Genomic DNA, 16,939 nt, shown 5'->3' with positions numbered 1-16,939 from the left:
AACTAACATGATATAAGTAGTCACGTAGTGTCCAAAAAGGAAGTGAACGCAAAAATAAATCAAAATAAAATTTGGACTAAACATTCCGCCGGCCTTGGGACAACCCAGTAGGTAGGCCCAACGTCACTAGCCTAGACTAATTATTCTCAAGATCGTTCTCCAGTAGGCATAGCTTCTGAATAGGTCGGATGAACACAGAGTCCTTTGTCTTGACTTTCGCTGTGCGCACCAGGCCGTCGGGGCCAGGGAAGACCTCTAGGACTCGTCCAAGTTTCCAGCATCCTCTCGGCACGTTGTCATCAACTAACAGGACAAGGGCCTTCGGCTTCAAGTTAGGTAAGACCTTTCTCCACTTTCCTCGGGCTTGCAGGGTAGGTAAATACTCACGCAACCACCTCTTCCAAAATAGGTCTGCCAGAAATTGTACCTGCCTCCATTTCCTTCTGTGATACTGATCTGCTTTCTCAAATATGCCAGGGGGTAGGCAGATAGTCTTCCTCTGCATTAAGAAATGCGCTGGCGTGAGTGGCTGAAGGTCATTTGGGTCGTCTGAATTGGCGGTGAGCGCTCGCCCATTTAACACTCGTTCAACTTCAGTCAACAGCGTCTGAAGAACTGCTTCCGTAACTACTTGGGTCCCTAGGATAGACTTCAGAACAGTCTTAGCACTTCGCACCATCCGCTCCCAAATCCCAGACATGCTAGAAGCAGTTGGCGGCTGGAAGACCCATTTGCACCCTCGTTGTAGAAGCTCTTGCACAATTTGTTGCTGGTTCCACTGCTCGATCGACTCTCTCAGCTCTCGTTCACCGCCGACAAAATTTGATCCTCTGTCACACCTTAGTTCAGTCACTTCACCACGACGGTTTATAAATCGTCGCAGACACATTATGAAGTCGTTTGTGTCCATCGAGTGAACCAATTCAAGATGTACACTACGTGTCGTCAGGCAGGTAAATAAGCAGCACCACCGTTTGGCTGTTCCTCTTCCATGCTTGACGTATAAAGGACCGAATAGATCCATTCCTGTGTAGGAGAATGGGGGTTCGTACGCCATCATCCGGCTTCTTGGCAGGGGAGCCATTTGCTGAGTCATCGGCTTGGCATTCAACTTCTTACAAACAAGACACCGACCCAGGACAGAACGTGTTAACACCCTTATTTGTGGGATCCAGAACGTCTCTCGAACCCTTGCTATGAGGTGTTCACGCCCCAGGTGACCAATTGATGCATGGGTGTGGCGGACCATCAGGACTGTCGCTGGATGATCTCTGGGCAGTATTATTTGATTCCTGGCAGTGTCAGCAGCTGGTGGTGATGCTATACGTCCCTTGACTCTCAAAACACCATGGTCGTCTTGCATTGGGTTCAAACTAGCGATCTTACTGGATCCCCTGACTTCGCCCCTGGTCTTTAGATCCTTGATCTCTTGATCGTAGGCTGCGTGCTGGACGATCTTTGCGATGGATAAGGTAGCAGCATCGTAATCTTCTAAAGTCAGATGACCTGTGTGGACAGTCTTCCGGTCACGGATGAAATGAGTGAAGCGTGTGAGCCAAGCCACTTGACGTCTGAGACGGTTCCAATCAGAGGAGGTGCTTATTATTTGTTGCATGGTGGTCTCAACAGGTGTGGCGGGGGGGCAATTAGACTGTACGCTTGCCTGGCGGGTCTTGACATTGGTGTTTATGTCAGTACAGTTAGCATGGGTTTCTTTCTTAAGCTCTAGGCCTTCATCGGGGACTTCTCGAAGGCTTGCGTTGGGCCAAAAGGATTCAGGTTGCCATAAGAACTCTGGTCCTCGTAGCCAGCGGTGATCAAGGTTTAGCTCAGAGGGGTTCAAGCCACGTGACGCATCGTCGGCTGGGTTCAAGACACCTGGCACGTGGTTCCAGTCGTCTGGCTGTGAGTTTCCTCTGATTTCTTCGACTCGATTAGCGACATAGGTCTGGAAACGACGCCTTTCATTCTTCAAGTAGTGGAGAACTATTTCGCTGTCTGTCCAGAACTTGGTGCTCTGAATAGGAAGGTCCAACTCTTCTCTCAGCATCTTATTCAAGCGTGTAGACAGAACAGCAGCTTGGAGTTCAAGCCTTGGAATGCTTGTGAACTTGACAGGTGCATTTCTTGCTTTCCCCACAACAAACGAGCAGTGAATAGACCCATCTGGATTCTCGACTCTTAGATACGCAGATGCACCGTAGCCAATTTCAGAGGCATCAGAGAAGATATGCAGCTGTAGTTTGCATTTGGAAGCATCTGTTCCAGCTGGCAAGTAGCAACGTGGGATGCGCAGTGCAGAGAGGGATGACAGCTGTGAGGTCCAAGACTTCCATCTGGCTAAGAAGTTTTCTTCGAGTGGCTGGTCCCAGTCTACCTTAGCCTTCCACATATCCTGGATAATTACTCTGGCAGTAAGGGCCACAGGCGCAGCAAACCCAAGAGGGTCATACAGGGAACAAACGGCGGACAGTACTCCACGCTTTGTTTCGGGTCGATTCAAGTTCTTGATGTCAAATCCAAGCTCATCTGTTTCAGCAAACCAGCGAATCCCTAGCGCCCTTTCCACTGGCAGTTCGTCTAAGTCAAGATTCAGATCTGGTGTGGCTCCTTTCTCGGTGGGAATGGTTGCCAAAACATTCTTACTGTTCGTCATGAATTTCGTAAGGTTGAAGCCACCGTGATTCAGGATTTTCACTAGGTCCGATGCTACAGTAGATGCTGTATTCTCCTCACTGAAGGATGGCAGAGCATCGTCAACATAAAAGTTCCTGTCAACAGTTGCAACAACTTGCGGGTTGAACCTTTCAGCATTGTCACTGGCTGTTCTTCTCAGGGCCCAATTTGCAACGCAAGGGGACGAGGTTGCTCCAAATATGTGTACTTCCATAACATAGACATCCGGGGGTTTGTCGTAATCATCTGTCCACCAGAGGAATCGTAGAGCTTCTTGATCTTGTTTACGCACACGCACTTGATGAAACATTGCCTCGACATCAGCGGCTACCCCTACATGCCCCTGTCGAAATCGCAGCAGCACACCAACGAGACTGTTTGTCATGTCTGGCCCTTGAACGAGATTCTTGTTTAGAGATGTTCCTTCATACTCAGATGCGGCATCGAAGACGATACGGAGCTTGTCAGGTTTGTTGGGATTAGTCACTGGATGATGAGGTAAGTACCAAGTTATCGAGCTTTCTCTAGCTGCTTCTTCAGGGGACAATTTGCGTGCATAACCCTTCGAGATGTACTCAGTCATGACTCCACGGTACTTAGCAGCCATTTGCTCATTTCCTGCTTTGGTCAGGCGTCGTCTAAGCAATTCTGCTCGTCTTTCAGCTAAAATGCGATTGTTTGGCAGCTTTGGCTGATCTTCCTTCCATAGTAGGCCAACTTCATAATGCCCGTCTACAAGGGTAGTAGTTTCTTCAATGATTTTTAGGGCTCGTTTGTCTTCCACAGATAAGGGCTTCTCTCCTGCTTTCAATGTTCCATAGTCTTCGATCTTCCAAAACCTTTCAACAAAGTCGTCAGGTTTGTGTCCAACAGAGATGAAATTGAGCTCAGCTCTTCTTGTCCCAGCGATAGTCAATGGACCTGAAATGCTCCAACCGAGAGGGTACCGATAACCGTAGAGGCCGCTCTTGTTGTCTTTCGGGATTCTGACTTCCTTCTGCAAGTGTGCAACAGGGACGTTACTCCCCACAATGATCGAGACTCGTTCAAAGTCCACCACTGGGAATGTAAGGTCTTGAAGGTGCGGATACTTATGGACATCTACTGTCCCCGGCAAAACTCGTTCTGATTGATTCAGGTCAGGGAGAACGTAAGCTTCATTAACATCAATGTCTTCACCGTATGCTTCTACAGGACTGAGAGTAAAGGAAACGCGTCGACTCTCCACCAGCTCCTCGCTGTTCGTAATAGTCTTAATCCCGATTTGCTCCGAGATCCCTTTCAGGTCAAGATGATCAGCAAGCTCTTTGTCAATGAGGGTATCGGTACAGCCATTGTCAAGAAATGCATATGTAGAAAGGGAACCACCGTTCTCTGCAGTAATGGTTACAGGAACTACATTTAACAAAACTTGGGCTCTTGTGGTGCTGACACCGGCAGATGTAATCGAAGTCTGTGGCCTGTCGCTGGGCGGCTGTCTTGTGCCTTGCTCCATTTGTGGTTGCCGGGTTATTGGGTCAGCAGTCGGAGTACTGTATCGGTTAGTGGGGTTATGAGTGTTCTTGTTTCCAGGAGTTCTGCGTCCATTGTTGTTGTCCCTATGCAGTATTGGTAAGTGGTGTCCAGGACACAGAGAACAAGCTGGTGGCTCAGGACAGGAAGTACCACTGTGATCGGGATTATGGCAACCACAGTTAAAGCAGAACCCATACGATGCTGCATATTGTCGACGCACGGCTACACGGTCACACTGTTTGACGATTGGGCACTCCTGGAGTCGGTGGGGAGTAGACTTGCAAATTGCACAGTTTGCAGAGTTCTCTTTCTTGGGGGCGTTCTTAAGCGATGTGGCGTTGATCGTAGCATTTTTCGTGGGCAGGTCCGATCCTTTAGAAGCTTTGGGGGGGGACTTGTTTGTCCTGTTTTCTCCCCTTTGCGGCTGCATTCCAAACACTGGGTCATTCCTTATTGACGCTTGCCTTTTCACAAATTTTGCAATGTCCTTTAGTCGTGCAGTTCCACCACGGCTAACAAGCTCGTAGTTTTCGGTCTGCCACTTGGTGATTAAATCATTTGGGAGTCTGTTTACGATTCTTCTCAAATTGGTAGCTACGCTTGCTTCGCGTTCCACATCTCCCTTCAGAACCTTGGTTGAAGTGTTCAGCTTCTCGGCAAAATTAAGCAGACCCATGTTGTCACCATAGGCAAGTTTGGGGCCTGAGACTAACTCTTCGATGCAGGCTTGCGTCACCTGAATAGGGCGACCAAAGCGTTCCTCTAAGATCTTCATTAGCTCACTATAGGAGGAGCCTCGGTTTCTTTTGATGACCTCCAAGGCTTCTCCTTTCAGGAACTTCGGTAAGTACTCTACCCGCTGCGCATCAGTTAGTAGCTCACTTTCAAGGTGAGTATGTGCCTGTTCTTTGAAGAACGGGAAGTCTGCTGGGTTGCCATTAAAGGGTGTAGGAGAGATTCCGTTCAGAAGCTGTACCTTCCACATGGCTGCTACATGGTCTTTAGGGGCTTGCTCTATTACTTTGTCTTCTGGCTGAGACTTAGGTCTATACTGGAAGGTTCGTGGGGCTTGGTATGGTGGCTGCTGGCATTCAGTGACTGGCAGTGCTCCCTTGTTTGCAGTATCGGCAATATTGGATTTGACCTCAGTGGCTGGCTTTTCCTTGCACGAACCAGGTGCTGTGTCTTGGGGGGTGGAGCAACTGACAGGTATAAGAGGCAGTGAAGGTTTGGGTGTCGGTGCTGGGATTTTTGGTGTTCGGGGTTCTGAATCATCAAGTTGAATTTGGGGTGACTGTCCCAGTGGTTTCTCCTCAATGGGATAGGTTGTCTGAACAATATTGTCCACACCATTAACAACACCAGTTTCCTCGTCGAACTCATTTTCAATCTTCCAGTCCAGCTCAGCTAGAACGGCTTCGTCCTCGAGTAGTCTCAATTCCTTCTTTGCGCTCCGCTCATGCTCTGCTTTGACCAATTCGGCTTCTTGTTGAGCCTTACTCTTGGCTAACTCAGCTTCCTCTTGTGCCCTACTCTTCGCTAACTCCAATTTCTTTTTTGCTAAAAGCATGGCTCTAAACCTTTCTTTCCGGGACGACGAAGAGGATCTTGAAGTAGTGGAGCTCTGAGACTGGTGCGACTTGTGACTTTTAATGGAGCGTTCATCATCACGTTTTTGTGTTTCTTGATCAGTCCGTATTTGGGTTTCGCATTCTTCTATTGTAAACATCATCTGTTCTTTGAGGGACTTGAACCTTTGCTGTACTTCTTGTAGTCGTTTGCTGTCACGTATGCCTGGCAGGTACTTCGAGTGTACAGTCTCAAAGGATTTCCAAATGATAGCTAAACGATCTACTATTTTGCGGGCGGACAAGTGCTCCCAATTAGTGTAGAGGAGAGTTTGGAGCTGCTGTGTTTCAAAGGCAACTTCTTTAGATTCCTTGTTCCACAAAGATGCAAGTCTGCGTTGTTCGCTTATTTCGCGTTGATACACAAGTTCACCAAAATCAATTTGAGTATTTGGTACGGGGTCCTGGCGTAGGGAGTATCCAACTGCTCCTTTCGCTGAGTCCTCAGGGTCCATTCCGCGATCCACTATCGCGCGGTCCAGTCCAGAGATTCCTGCGATTCCGTTCGGTCGGTTCGGAGCGTTCGTTTTCTCGAGAATCCAGGTGAAAACACAGTTTTCTCTTCGTACTTTGTAGAATTTTTCACAATGTTGGGGTCGACACAGAAATTTCGACGCGTTGATTGGACTATTAATCTGTCTTTAATCGCCAAGTTTCTCGTGCTTGGTTCGATCGGTGATCACTGGTCATGAACGGTGAAAACTGAACATAAAATAAGCAAAAATGACAAATAAACCTAAAGAAAACCTAAATAAACCTAAAGCGACACTAAAGAGCAAAACTACTTACATTCTGTGCGATGCAATCGATGAGAAATTCAAAACATTTGCTCTATAACACTACACTTGAAAACACGTGGTGATCTGCTTTTGCTGTGGTCATGTGACCATCCGAAACTAACATGATATAAGTAGTCACGTAGTGTCCAAAAAGGAAGTGAACGCAAAAATAAATCAAAATAAAATTTGGACTAAACACCGCTTCTTAAGGAATCCAGCTTAGTGACTTCCGGGAACTTGCTACGGTAGCACACAGAGAGTAAATAATGTTCTCCACGAAATTCAAACAAATCTCTTCCGATCTTCTTCCAAGGAAGTGATGGTGGAATATTAGGTCTCAGAGACTCTCAGGGCTGCTTGTGAACGTAGTTTGCGCACACACCATAATTGTTCACCATCTGCTCAATGTTCACTGACCGACATTCCAGGCCAAAATAGCACATCCCGGGCTCTCTGTCTGCACTTGACTTTCCTAGATGACTCTTGTGAATCTGACGAAGCATTTCAGCTCTAACGCTTTTTGGGACTATCGGGCGAGTTTCTTTGAAGAGAAGTCCATCTGACCGACATTCGACAACTTTATCTCGACCGACAACTTTATCTCGGAATGACCAATAGGGTCTTGCTTCGGTAGGAACTTGCTGCTTAGTATCTGGCCACCCATTCGTCACCATGGCGAACTGCCTGCAACTCAGCATCCAGTTTCTTTTTTGAATTCTTCGTATCGCTCTCCTCCGAGACAGCTAGGACCAGGTTTATTTCTTGAAAGGCCTCGCATCCTTCCTTTTCAGCACTTGGCACAGCTGCTCTCCTTAGGGTGTCTGCTACAATTTGTTTATTCCCAGGAATGTATCGGACTTCGACATCATAGCCACGCAGATTGAGGATCATCTTCTGAAGTCTCAGTGGAACTTGTGACAAGGGTTTTCTGCTTTTGCCTGTAAGGACTTGTGGTCTGTTTCAACAACTGTACTTCTGCCGCATATGTACTGGTGGAACTTGCGTCAAGTAAACACAACGGCTAGCATCTCGGCTTCGATTGGTGCATATCTGATATCAGCATCAGTTAGTGCACAGGAAGCATAACATACAGGCTTGCTGTCTTGCAAGAGCACAGCTCCGAGCCCCTTGCCACTTGCATCGCACTGAATTACATTGGTAACATCATAGTACTGAAGCATAGGTGCTTGCGAAAAGGAAGGTCCCAATGAAACAACACATTTGATTTACCTAGTTCTTGCTATGGAGCGACTACACTTGACAGGCTTGGCAGGTACCGGCTCAAGAACTGCACAAATCCAAGGACTCGTTTTGCATCTTCTTCGCTCTCTGGTTCCGGCATCTCTTGAATTGCTTTTACCTTGTGGGGGTCAATCTTAAGGCCCTCAACCGTCAGGAGATGTCCCACGTATGACACTTGTGTCTGGCGGATCTTGCCTTTCTCTCTGTTAAGCTTTAAGCCTTGCCTTGATGCTCTGTAGACCTTTGCTGACATAACATTGACTTTCACACCACAATCCAGCTGAAATCGTACCTGAGAATCTTCTATATATTTCGGCGGTTACATAGAACTTCTTATCTTCCTTCACATGCTTTATTTCAACGAGTAAACAAAGAGGGGTAATTCTTACTTACTTTCTTCTTCTTCTGGATCAGAGTCCTCTACTTCTTCAAGACTGTGGAATTCTTTTGATCTGCGGGACTTTGTATCTTCTTACAGAGTCCGCACTGTTGTCCCATTGCTGGACATTTCTTGTGGGTCTTATCATAACCACATCTACCACATTTATCTTTGGACTTGCTAATCTCAGGTTTCTTCTCTTTATCTTTAATTCGTGGACACATTTGTTTTAATAATAATAATAATTTATTCATTTATAGTGGGCTTTTTAACATGCTAGGTGATCAAAAGCGCATGACAACAATAAATAACCTAAAAACTATTAATACAAATATTAGAAATATACAAATATATTTAATATCTAAGAGATATTAAAAGCTAATTTAAAAAGATAAGTTTTAAGATTAGATTTAATTGCACGTTTCTTCTTTTCTATGTCATTCACAGTTGGGTTCACCCTTCGACAGTTTTTTCAGGCTGTCTAAATTCGTTTTTTGGTTTCCACCAATTTCAACAGCTTTTTCAAGCGTCAATTCTTTGGCGAAATCGAGACACTTTTCGCGAACTTTTGTGTACTTGCGACGGAAAAAGAGCGCATTACTAACCATACGCTCCTCTTCTTGATAGTCACAATCTTTGACGAGAATTTTCAGATCTGTCACGAAGGATTAAACACTCTCGCTCTCTCCTTGGAGTCTTTCATTGAATTTCAAGGCAGCCATAATGTGCTTTTTTTCAAACTTCTGCAGTACTACCTGCGAATCCTTCGAATAAATCTAATCCTTTGTCACCCACCCACAACTTTAAGTAGCTCACTTTCACGCCGTCTTCCTTGTCGTGCAGCAGACCTTCGAAGATACAAAAGGCTTGTTGGCAAAAACCACGCCATTCTTGGTGTAAGTCTTGTCATCTCCGGACTCTTGTATTTCGCTATTGTCGTCGAATTTCCACGCACTACACACGAAAACACAATCGATGGGAATACACCGTCCTTTTTTGGGGAAATGTCGATGGCTTAATTGGACGAGGATTTTTTTGTTATCTCTGACACAATAAAGATAAAGATGAAGATAATAAACTAGTCAAGATGGCTGAAAGTGAAGGCATGTTTATTTCAAAGTCAGTCACGTGACATACAACAAATGACTTGCTAAGGAGGGGAAAGTCTTTCACGCAATACATCCATGTAATGTAACAGGTTTCGATTAAGATCAAACTGTTTAGGTATCCCTCTTTAAAACGGTTAAAAATGTTAGGTGTGTCAGCAAAAATTACGGGCCAGATAAAAAAGAACACCTAAAGTTGTTTTCCTTTAATGATTTTGTTTAAACGACGAATACTTACTTAGTGGTGGTCCAGTGCGAAGATGTCCGTGTTGAAGCGGTCATGTTGAACGCAGACCATGCAGACTGCAGACTGTGCAGACCGTGCAGACTGTGCAGACTGAGTGTTATTTTTTTTTACTTGTACGTTAATTTTCTAGTAAAATTTTTACTATAGTTTCCCGAAGGAGCGAGCGCGATGGAGGAAGGTAAGCTGTTTCTTTCTGTAACTGTATTATATTGCCACGATTATTTATTTTTATAGTAGAAGAAGCTTTTCAGGTTAAGTGACTTAAAATACAACCCTTTTCGGCTTCCTACATCGAGTACGAGAGAGACATTTCCTCAATTTCCTTGATTGTTGGTGATGATGAGCGTCTTTGGTTTCACTCTGTAATTTAAACCGGTGACTTGCCGTCACTTACCTTCCTCCATTGTGCTCGCTCCTGCGTGAAAGCGGCGCAGCTAAAAGCACGCGAAACTGCTTTTACATCTGCTGGTAAACACGAGCCCGCGATTTTCTCATTTTCTACCCATGACCCTTCCAGGTACACATCAGTGCACATATGACGGTGATGCACAGTGCACATAATGAGAGGAAGCAGGAAACTATAGTAAAAATTTTACTAGAATATTTACGTACAAGTAAAAAAAGAACACTCAGTCTGCACAGTCTGTACAGTCTGCAGTCTGCATGGTCTCCGTTTCAACATGACCGGTGTTGAAGGAAGAGTTGTACAGATAAGTAGCTGTTCCGATAGCTGTATAGCTATTTAAAGTCTTTATCATAATTTAGATACGGATCGATTTATCTTTTAATTTGCTGGGAAATGAGATTATTTTATACGTAATTATGATGAACTAAAAAGGCGAGGAAGCTAATGAGGAATCACTGAGGCTTTATAATACAGCTAAGCTTCCCCCAACTAATGATAATTTGTAATTTACGCACATATTTACGCATGGCCTTCGAGCGAGTAGGTCGCGCTATTTTTGAGCTCTAGTTCGGTGTAGATCTCTGTTAAATTTCTATTACTAAATCTAAAGCAAAGCGGAAGAAACCGATGGATAAACTTAGAAAAGAAAACGAAAAGTTGAGAACCGATTTACAAGCGACCAAAGAGGAGGTTGAGAAGTTTTCGAAGCTTGTAACTTACAAATCGCAAGATGGCGCCTCATCGTGTCCACTTTCACCTGGGCAAAGTAAATCTGTTGACTTTGTAAGTAGTCAGTACGATGGAATCATGGAACAGCTACAGTCAATTAAGGCCAAATTGAATGGTTTAGACCACAAATGTAATGAATTACGCCTTGCTATTGATGAAATGCAGGCTTACAGCTATCAGTACAACATCAAAATCTTTGGCTTGCCTACTTTCGCGGAGCGAGAGAACTCAGAGTCGACGGCTAAACTATGTATACAGTTATTTCACTCAATGGGTGTGAAGGATGTTTCCATGCAAGATATCGATATAGCCCACCGCGTTCCTGCTCGTAAAGCTTCAAGTCGTCCGAACCCCATAATTTGCAAGTTTGTTAGGAGACAAGTCAAAGAAAGAGTGATGGCAGCACGGAAAGAGGTTTCCAAAGTCACCCCGAGTCAGTTGGGTTACGGCGTTGAGGTGTCATTGTCACGGATTGGTATTTACGATCACTTATCTCAGCTTAACCAAGCACTGTTAACCGAGGCAAAAAAGGTTCAGCAAGCCAAGGGCTTTAAATTCTGCTGGGCAAAGCAAGGTTCAATATTCCTTAGGATGACAGATACCTCGCGCATTCATAAACTGAACACTTTTCAAGATCTTCAGTCTTTACAAAATGGTGAGGGATAGACTAGAACAATCTAAACAGCTAAGTATCTTAGCTTTTACAATAGTTATTTGTTCCTATGTTAATTATATTTTTGCCTTGGTTTTCGTATGACAAAAACCAAAAGAAATAAGCAACATGAAGAGGTCCTGAGAGACCTTCTGAAAGAACTGCCTTACTTTAGTTGTAAAGGAAACTTAGCGGACTTTCATGGTCGTTTTAATAACTTACTCCAAAGCAATGTACGTTCGAAAAGATATCTTGATAATTTAACTAGCTTATATGAATTAGATTTATTTAGGCTAAATACCTTAGGTAACAGTGACGTAAATACAATTGACAATTTATATAATCAGCGCACTCATAGCCGCTATTTTTCGCCACACAGCTTCAAGGAGCAAAACAAATATGTGATTGACAATGCCAGTGATGACTCCTTTTCGATATTTCATAATAATCTGATTAGTCTCAGTAAGAACTTTGAAAACCTTTAAAGTTCTATTTTAGACGAACTGGGTTTAACTTCAATATCATAGGAATAACAGAAACTAAAATTAATGATTCTAACTCGGAAAGCGCCGAATTCTCTTTGCCTGGTTATGAATTTGAATTTGTCCCAACGCCTCTTGCTTTCGGAGGCGTTGGGATGTTTATTGATGAGACACTTCATTACACCATCTTAGAAAAAACCTCTAATGAAGCCTTCCAAGCCCTTTGGATCGAATTAAGTTTTGCATCCAAAAAGAACATAATTTGTGGCATTATCTACAGACAACATAATTCTCCCGAACGTTTCTTAGAGTATTTTGAACAAACTCTACAAAAATTTATCTCTACTGGGAAAAATGTTTGCGTCATGGGTGACTTCAATCTTTGTCTTTTGAAAAGTGAGGTATCGGAATTTAGTCACAACTTTCTATTATCTCTTCAGAGCTGTTATCTCATTCCTACCATTGAGAAAAGGCGGCTTGCGGTTTAATCGCTAAATTGAGGCACTTTGTTCCTCAACATACTTTGCTAAATATTTACCCCGCGTTAATCTTGCCTTATTTATCTTACGGTTTGATAGTTTGGGGGCAGACGTCAAAAACACATTTAACAAAAATCTTATTGCTTCAGAAAAAAGTTATCCGTTTCATATTTTTTGCCAACAGGAAAGTTCAGGCCATTCCTCTTTTTATTGATGCAAATATCCTGCCAATTAGCTTTCTCTATTTTAAGTCCGTATCTTACCTAATGCATGATATTCATACTAATTCTGCACCCTCAAAAATCGTTAACTTGTTCTCGCAGACATCATCTATTCATGAATATAACACAAGGTCATCCTCTAAAAATAATATGTACATCAAAAAATTTAATAGTGAAAAACTAAGACAAGCCGTCTCAATTTTTGGCGCTAAACTATGGAATGAGATACCACGTAAAATAAGAGAGATGTCAAAAAAGTGTTTAAACGAAAATTAATTAGTGTCCTCTCTGAAATATTAAAAGACAAAGATGATTACCTTGATGCAACCATGATAACACAAGAAATAAAATCGCGACATCCTAAACCTTAGCCTCTTTCACAGGTTGCATTAAACAGATTTGTCTTTCTTGCTTTTGAATTCATTACACATATTTCTTCTTTTCTTTTTCTTTGCTTTTTACTTATTATAATATAATATCTGATTTGTAATAGAATTAATTTGGCACGCCTCGACTAGCGTTTTCTTGCTAACTGCGTGCCAAACAATTGTACTTGAAATGTTACGATAATAAATGTCTTGTCTTGTCTTGTCTAATTTAAGGTATAAACGTAAAAAAAGTTTATGAACAGATGTGAAAGCCTCATGGATTCTTTAGGGGTATCAAAAGACAACATCGACCATTAAAAATAGGCTGATTTTGTCCCTATACTTTCTAGTTATTCCTTGATGAAAGACTGCTGGAAACAGAACCCTGATGAGCGACCGAGTTTTCCAGAATTGGTTGAAAGATTAGAACAACTGATGCTTCAGGAGGTGGAATATTTAGATTTTAACTCGTTGAACGAAACTAAAGATTACTATCAGGTGCCAGCTGAGTCAAATACGGGGGAAATTGACGACGAGGAGATGTCTATTGTATAGTACTCCCCCAAACATGAATAACATGAATACAAGAAATAGATCAGCTGGTCAGTGTACATGTAATGATAATGATAATGATTATGACAGTGATAATGATGATGATAATAGTATAGTAGTATAGTCTATCTTTATTGCGCCTTACTCTCCAAAGGGAGGCATTGGTCTAGTCACAATAAAGGTTTTCATAACTACAACAAATTATATAAAATATGAACAGAAACAACACAAAGATACGGCATATACCATTTCCATAATAATTATACTATAATTTAATTAACTAATCAATTAGATTTTTTTACTCAGGATCTGTTTTCGTTTTTGAAACTTTAGATGGGCATATTTGGCTATAACTTGTGACGTATTGTCATTGTCTAATCTGAGTAAATAATGATAATAGTAATAAAGGTCTTTATAAATAATTCATTGCGTAAACAGACGTGCAGCAATTTACATGGCAATAAAATGAATAAAGGAAAGCGAAAAAATACGTGAGGAAAACGACTAAATAAATATTAGTTACTATTAAGGAGACATCTATTAATAAAAACTGATTTAAAACGACTTGTCCGGACATTAGGTAGAATATAATTATGCGACATAGTTCTTATCTGCCGTGTTCTCTGGGAAGGTAAAAGATCGCTTAACGCAGTGTTGGTGGAAGAGATCCTTTGCCATAACTTCATATCCCTATTACGACGAATGTTCAAGATACTGTACATGTGCTGCTTTAAGCACTAACCTAACTTATAACAACTGGCAAAGAGCTTATCAATTCTACTTAAATATTTGCTGTAAAAAGCGCACCCCCAGACCTCCATAGCATATGTGAAAACTGAAAGGATCAAACATTGAAAAAGTAAGTCCAAATTCTCAACACAGTAGCCATAATATTTACATATTCTTATAATATACAACCTACTGCTATGAGTGTCTCATTTAACTGGCACTTGCTCAAAGGTAACGCCCAACAGTTTCAGTTTCTCTTTCCTCCCTACGGTCTCTAGTGATTCAAGAGGCGTCCTGGTAGTCTTCCCTCGTAAAAGCAGTTCCCATGTTTTTGTCAAATTAACTTTCATGCAGTTGTTCTCGGACCATTCAATAAAGCATAGGACTTCCGTTTCAGACTCATCTAAACCCACATTTGCCTCAATCGGCAAGCTAACAGTTGTGTCGTCTGCAAATTTAACTAGAAGATTCTTGTTAGTATTAACAGCTTTGATATCGTTGTTAAAAATAGAAAAGAGGACCGGCACCAGGACTGTACCTAGAGCAACACCCCTATTTATAGAAACATATTTAGTACGGTAACCATCGACAACAACTCTCTTCTTTCTCTGATCTAAGAAGCTAATAAGCCGATTAATAATATATGGATTAATGTTAACCTGCTTCAATTTACTACAGAGGATATTGTGTGATACAGAGTCGAAGGCCTTACTATAGTCAAAGGAAAAGATTCTGACAAAATCGGCATTACCATCAAGCCACTTTAACCATGTATGTTGGCGTTTAATTAATGCCATAGTAGAGTTATGGCCTTCACGATAGGCAAACTGATCTAAATCGATATAATCGTTGCAAATACTGGAAAGTTCAAACCTATAGTGTTCTATCATGAACTGTTAAACTGATGAAGTTTGCATTCTTTTCAGAAATACGAAAATAAAGTTTCTGTCTAAGACTATCGTATTCAATACAATCAATTAAGAAGTGTTTCTCGTCTTCCATGCAGTTTCTTTTGGAAAATAAACAAAGCCTTTTCTCTACTGGTATAGAAGCTCCTTTATTTTCATATTTCCCTGTTTGTATACGTAAAGCTGGATTTCTAACTATCTTTAGGCATTCTTCTAAGCGATAATCTTTTTCAATTTCCTTGTTTGTATATTTTTGTCTAGAGCTATCCGAAATGTACAATACAATAACTTTAGTTAAAGAGGGAAGCGCAATAACCTATTACAGTTTTCTAACCTACGGCCCTATGTCGTTTTGAGCTTTTAACCAATCTTGAGAAAATTTTTTCTGCAACTGTTGTTTAATGCTGGAAGGAGTGTTCTTAACACATTGCTGGTTTTTTATTACCTCGCCTTGTAGTGTATGTGTATTGCTTCTTCACTATTTAATAAACCATAAAACTGACTGTGATTCCTTACGTAAATAAAAGCTTCATTTAGGAGAGCGTTGTCTGATTTTTGTTCTAATCTTTGCAAGTAACATAACATATTATGTCTATAGAGGGTATCGGCCAAGTTCTGCTCTACAGGCTTTTTTTTCTGTGTACCATGGGACATTTAATGTTTGTTTACAGAATTTAATGTGAACTTTCTTAATTGCACTTTTATGTGTTATCTTATGTGTCTTATAAGATTGTAGTTCTGGTCGCCATATTTCACAACCATAAAGTAGTACAGGTTTAACAAGGGCATCGAAAAGTTCATTCCTTGTCTCGACCACTGAAGAATCAATGTTTGAGAGTAATCGTTTAATTGTGAAGACAATTTTGGTAGCCTTTTTACTAAGAATTTGCCTTTTATAGGCGCAACGACCAGATGATGTCATTTCTATTCCTAAGTATGTTTGTTTGTTAACAATTTCTATTTGCGTATTTGAAATTTGTTTTCTTTTTGTTTTGTCCATTACCACTAAATATGATGATATTAGATTTATTATTAGATGGTAATGATAATGGTAATGACAATGACAATGACAATGATAATGATAACGACAATGACGATGATCGTTTCTCAAAAATTCAGTTCCATTTTTTGAAGTCTTAAAATAATACTAAGTACTGCGAAAATCTTTCCCAAACTATATCTCTTGGTAGTTTTAGGGAGGAGAAAGCTAAAAAGCACATTCTCAGATCTTTTGCTAGAATGGCAATTAATTCTGGAAGTTTTTCCGCAAAAGCGTTCCTCGTAAGAGGAACGGCCATGGAAAGGCACGCCCGATCCTATATAACTGTATGAAGAGTGTGATCTTGTTTCAGGATACCTACGTGAGTTTGTCTCCGGCATATCCGTTATATCCGTTGAATTTATGCAATCGTGTAGATTAGGTCAATTTAAGGGGGAAATTGAACACAGACTCAAAGTGGAAAGATCCCATGCTAAATGAAAACAGCCAAAGAAATATTAATTTGAACAAGCAGCATTAAAGAAAGCCGTTCCGGCTTTAATATCCATGTAATATCCATTGCAAAAAACAAAACAAAACAAAACAAAACAAATAACAAATAACCAAACACTAACGTAAAGAATATAATATACAAAATATTTCATTCCGACATTCATGAAGCTAACTACAATACCTATAAAAAAACAATTACTAAATATGGTTATTCTTCAATGCACAATGTGTATTGAATTCTTACGGAAGTCAAGTGCAGCCAAATCCCTATTAAGCAGTCAACCTCCTCTGTTTGGCGGTCACCTGCGAGAATCGCTAATTCCCGAGGGTAACATCTTAGTAGAAGTTT

General features: G+C 41.5%; 2 protein-coding genes across 2 annotated transcripts in view; one reads left to right on the top strand and one right to left on the bottom strand.

Moving 5' to 3' along the window:
• The window catches only part of LOC140929958 (uncharacterized), a 7,061-nt gene extending 272 nt beyond the window's left edge, over window positions 1–6,789 (bottom strand). Inside the window, exons 1-2 of the mRNA XM_073379637.1 lie at window positions 6,609–6,789; window positions 1–6,521 (exon numbers count right to left, since the gene is read on the bottom strand). The exon at window positions 1–6,521 is cut by the window's left edge and continues 105 nt beyond it. Coding sequence (XP_073235738.1) covers window positions 137–6,274 — 6,138 coding nt within the window. The 5' untranslated portion in view covers window positions 6,275–6,521; window positions 6,609–6,789 and the 3' untranslated portion in view covers window positions 1–136. The remainder of the gene's footprint in view (window positions 6,522–6,608) is intronic.
• LOC140932185 (tyrosine kinase receptor Cad96Ca-like) overlaps window positions 1–13,464 on the top strand; it is a 24,776-nt gene extending 11,312 nt beyond the window's left edge. Inside the window, exon 6 of the mRNA XM_073381827.1 lies at window positions 13,260–13,464. Within this exon, the coding sequence (XP_073237928.1) occupies window positions 13,260–13,464 (205 nt within the window). The remainder of the gene's footprint in view (window positions 1–13,259) is intronic.
• Window positions 13,465–16,939: the final 3,475 nt, after the last annotated feature.

This window comes from Porites lutea, chromosome 3 (genome assembly GCF_958299795.1).
Source record: "Porites lutea chromosome 3, jaPorLute2.1, whole genome shotgun sequence".
Taxonomy (NCBI): domain Eukaryota; kingdom Metazoa; phylum Cnidaria; class Anthozoa; order Scleractinia; family Poritidae; genus Porites; species Porites lutea.
The sequence above is the reverse complement of the archived record's forward strand: the minus strand, read 5'-3'. Positions and strand labels throughout refer to the sequence as shown.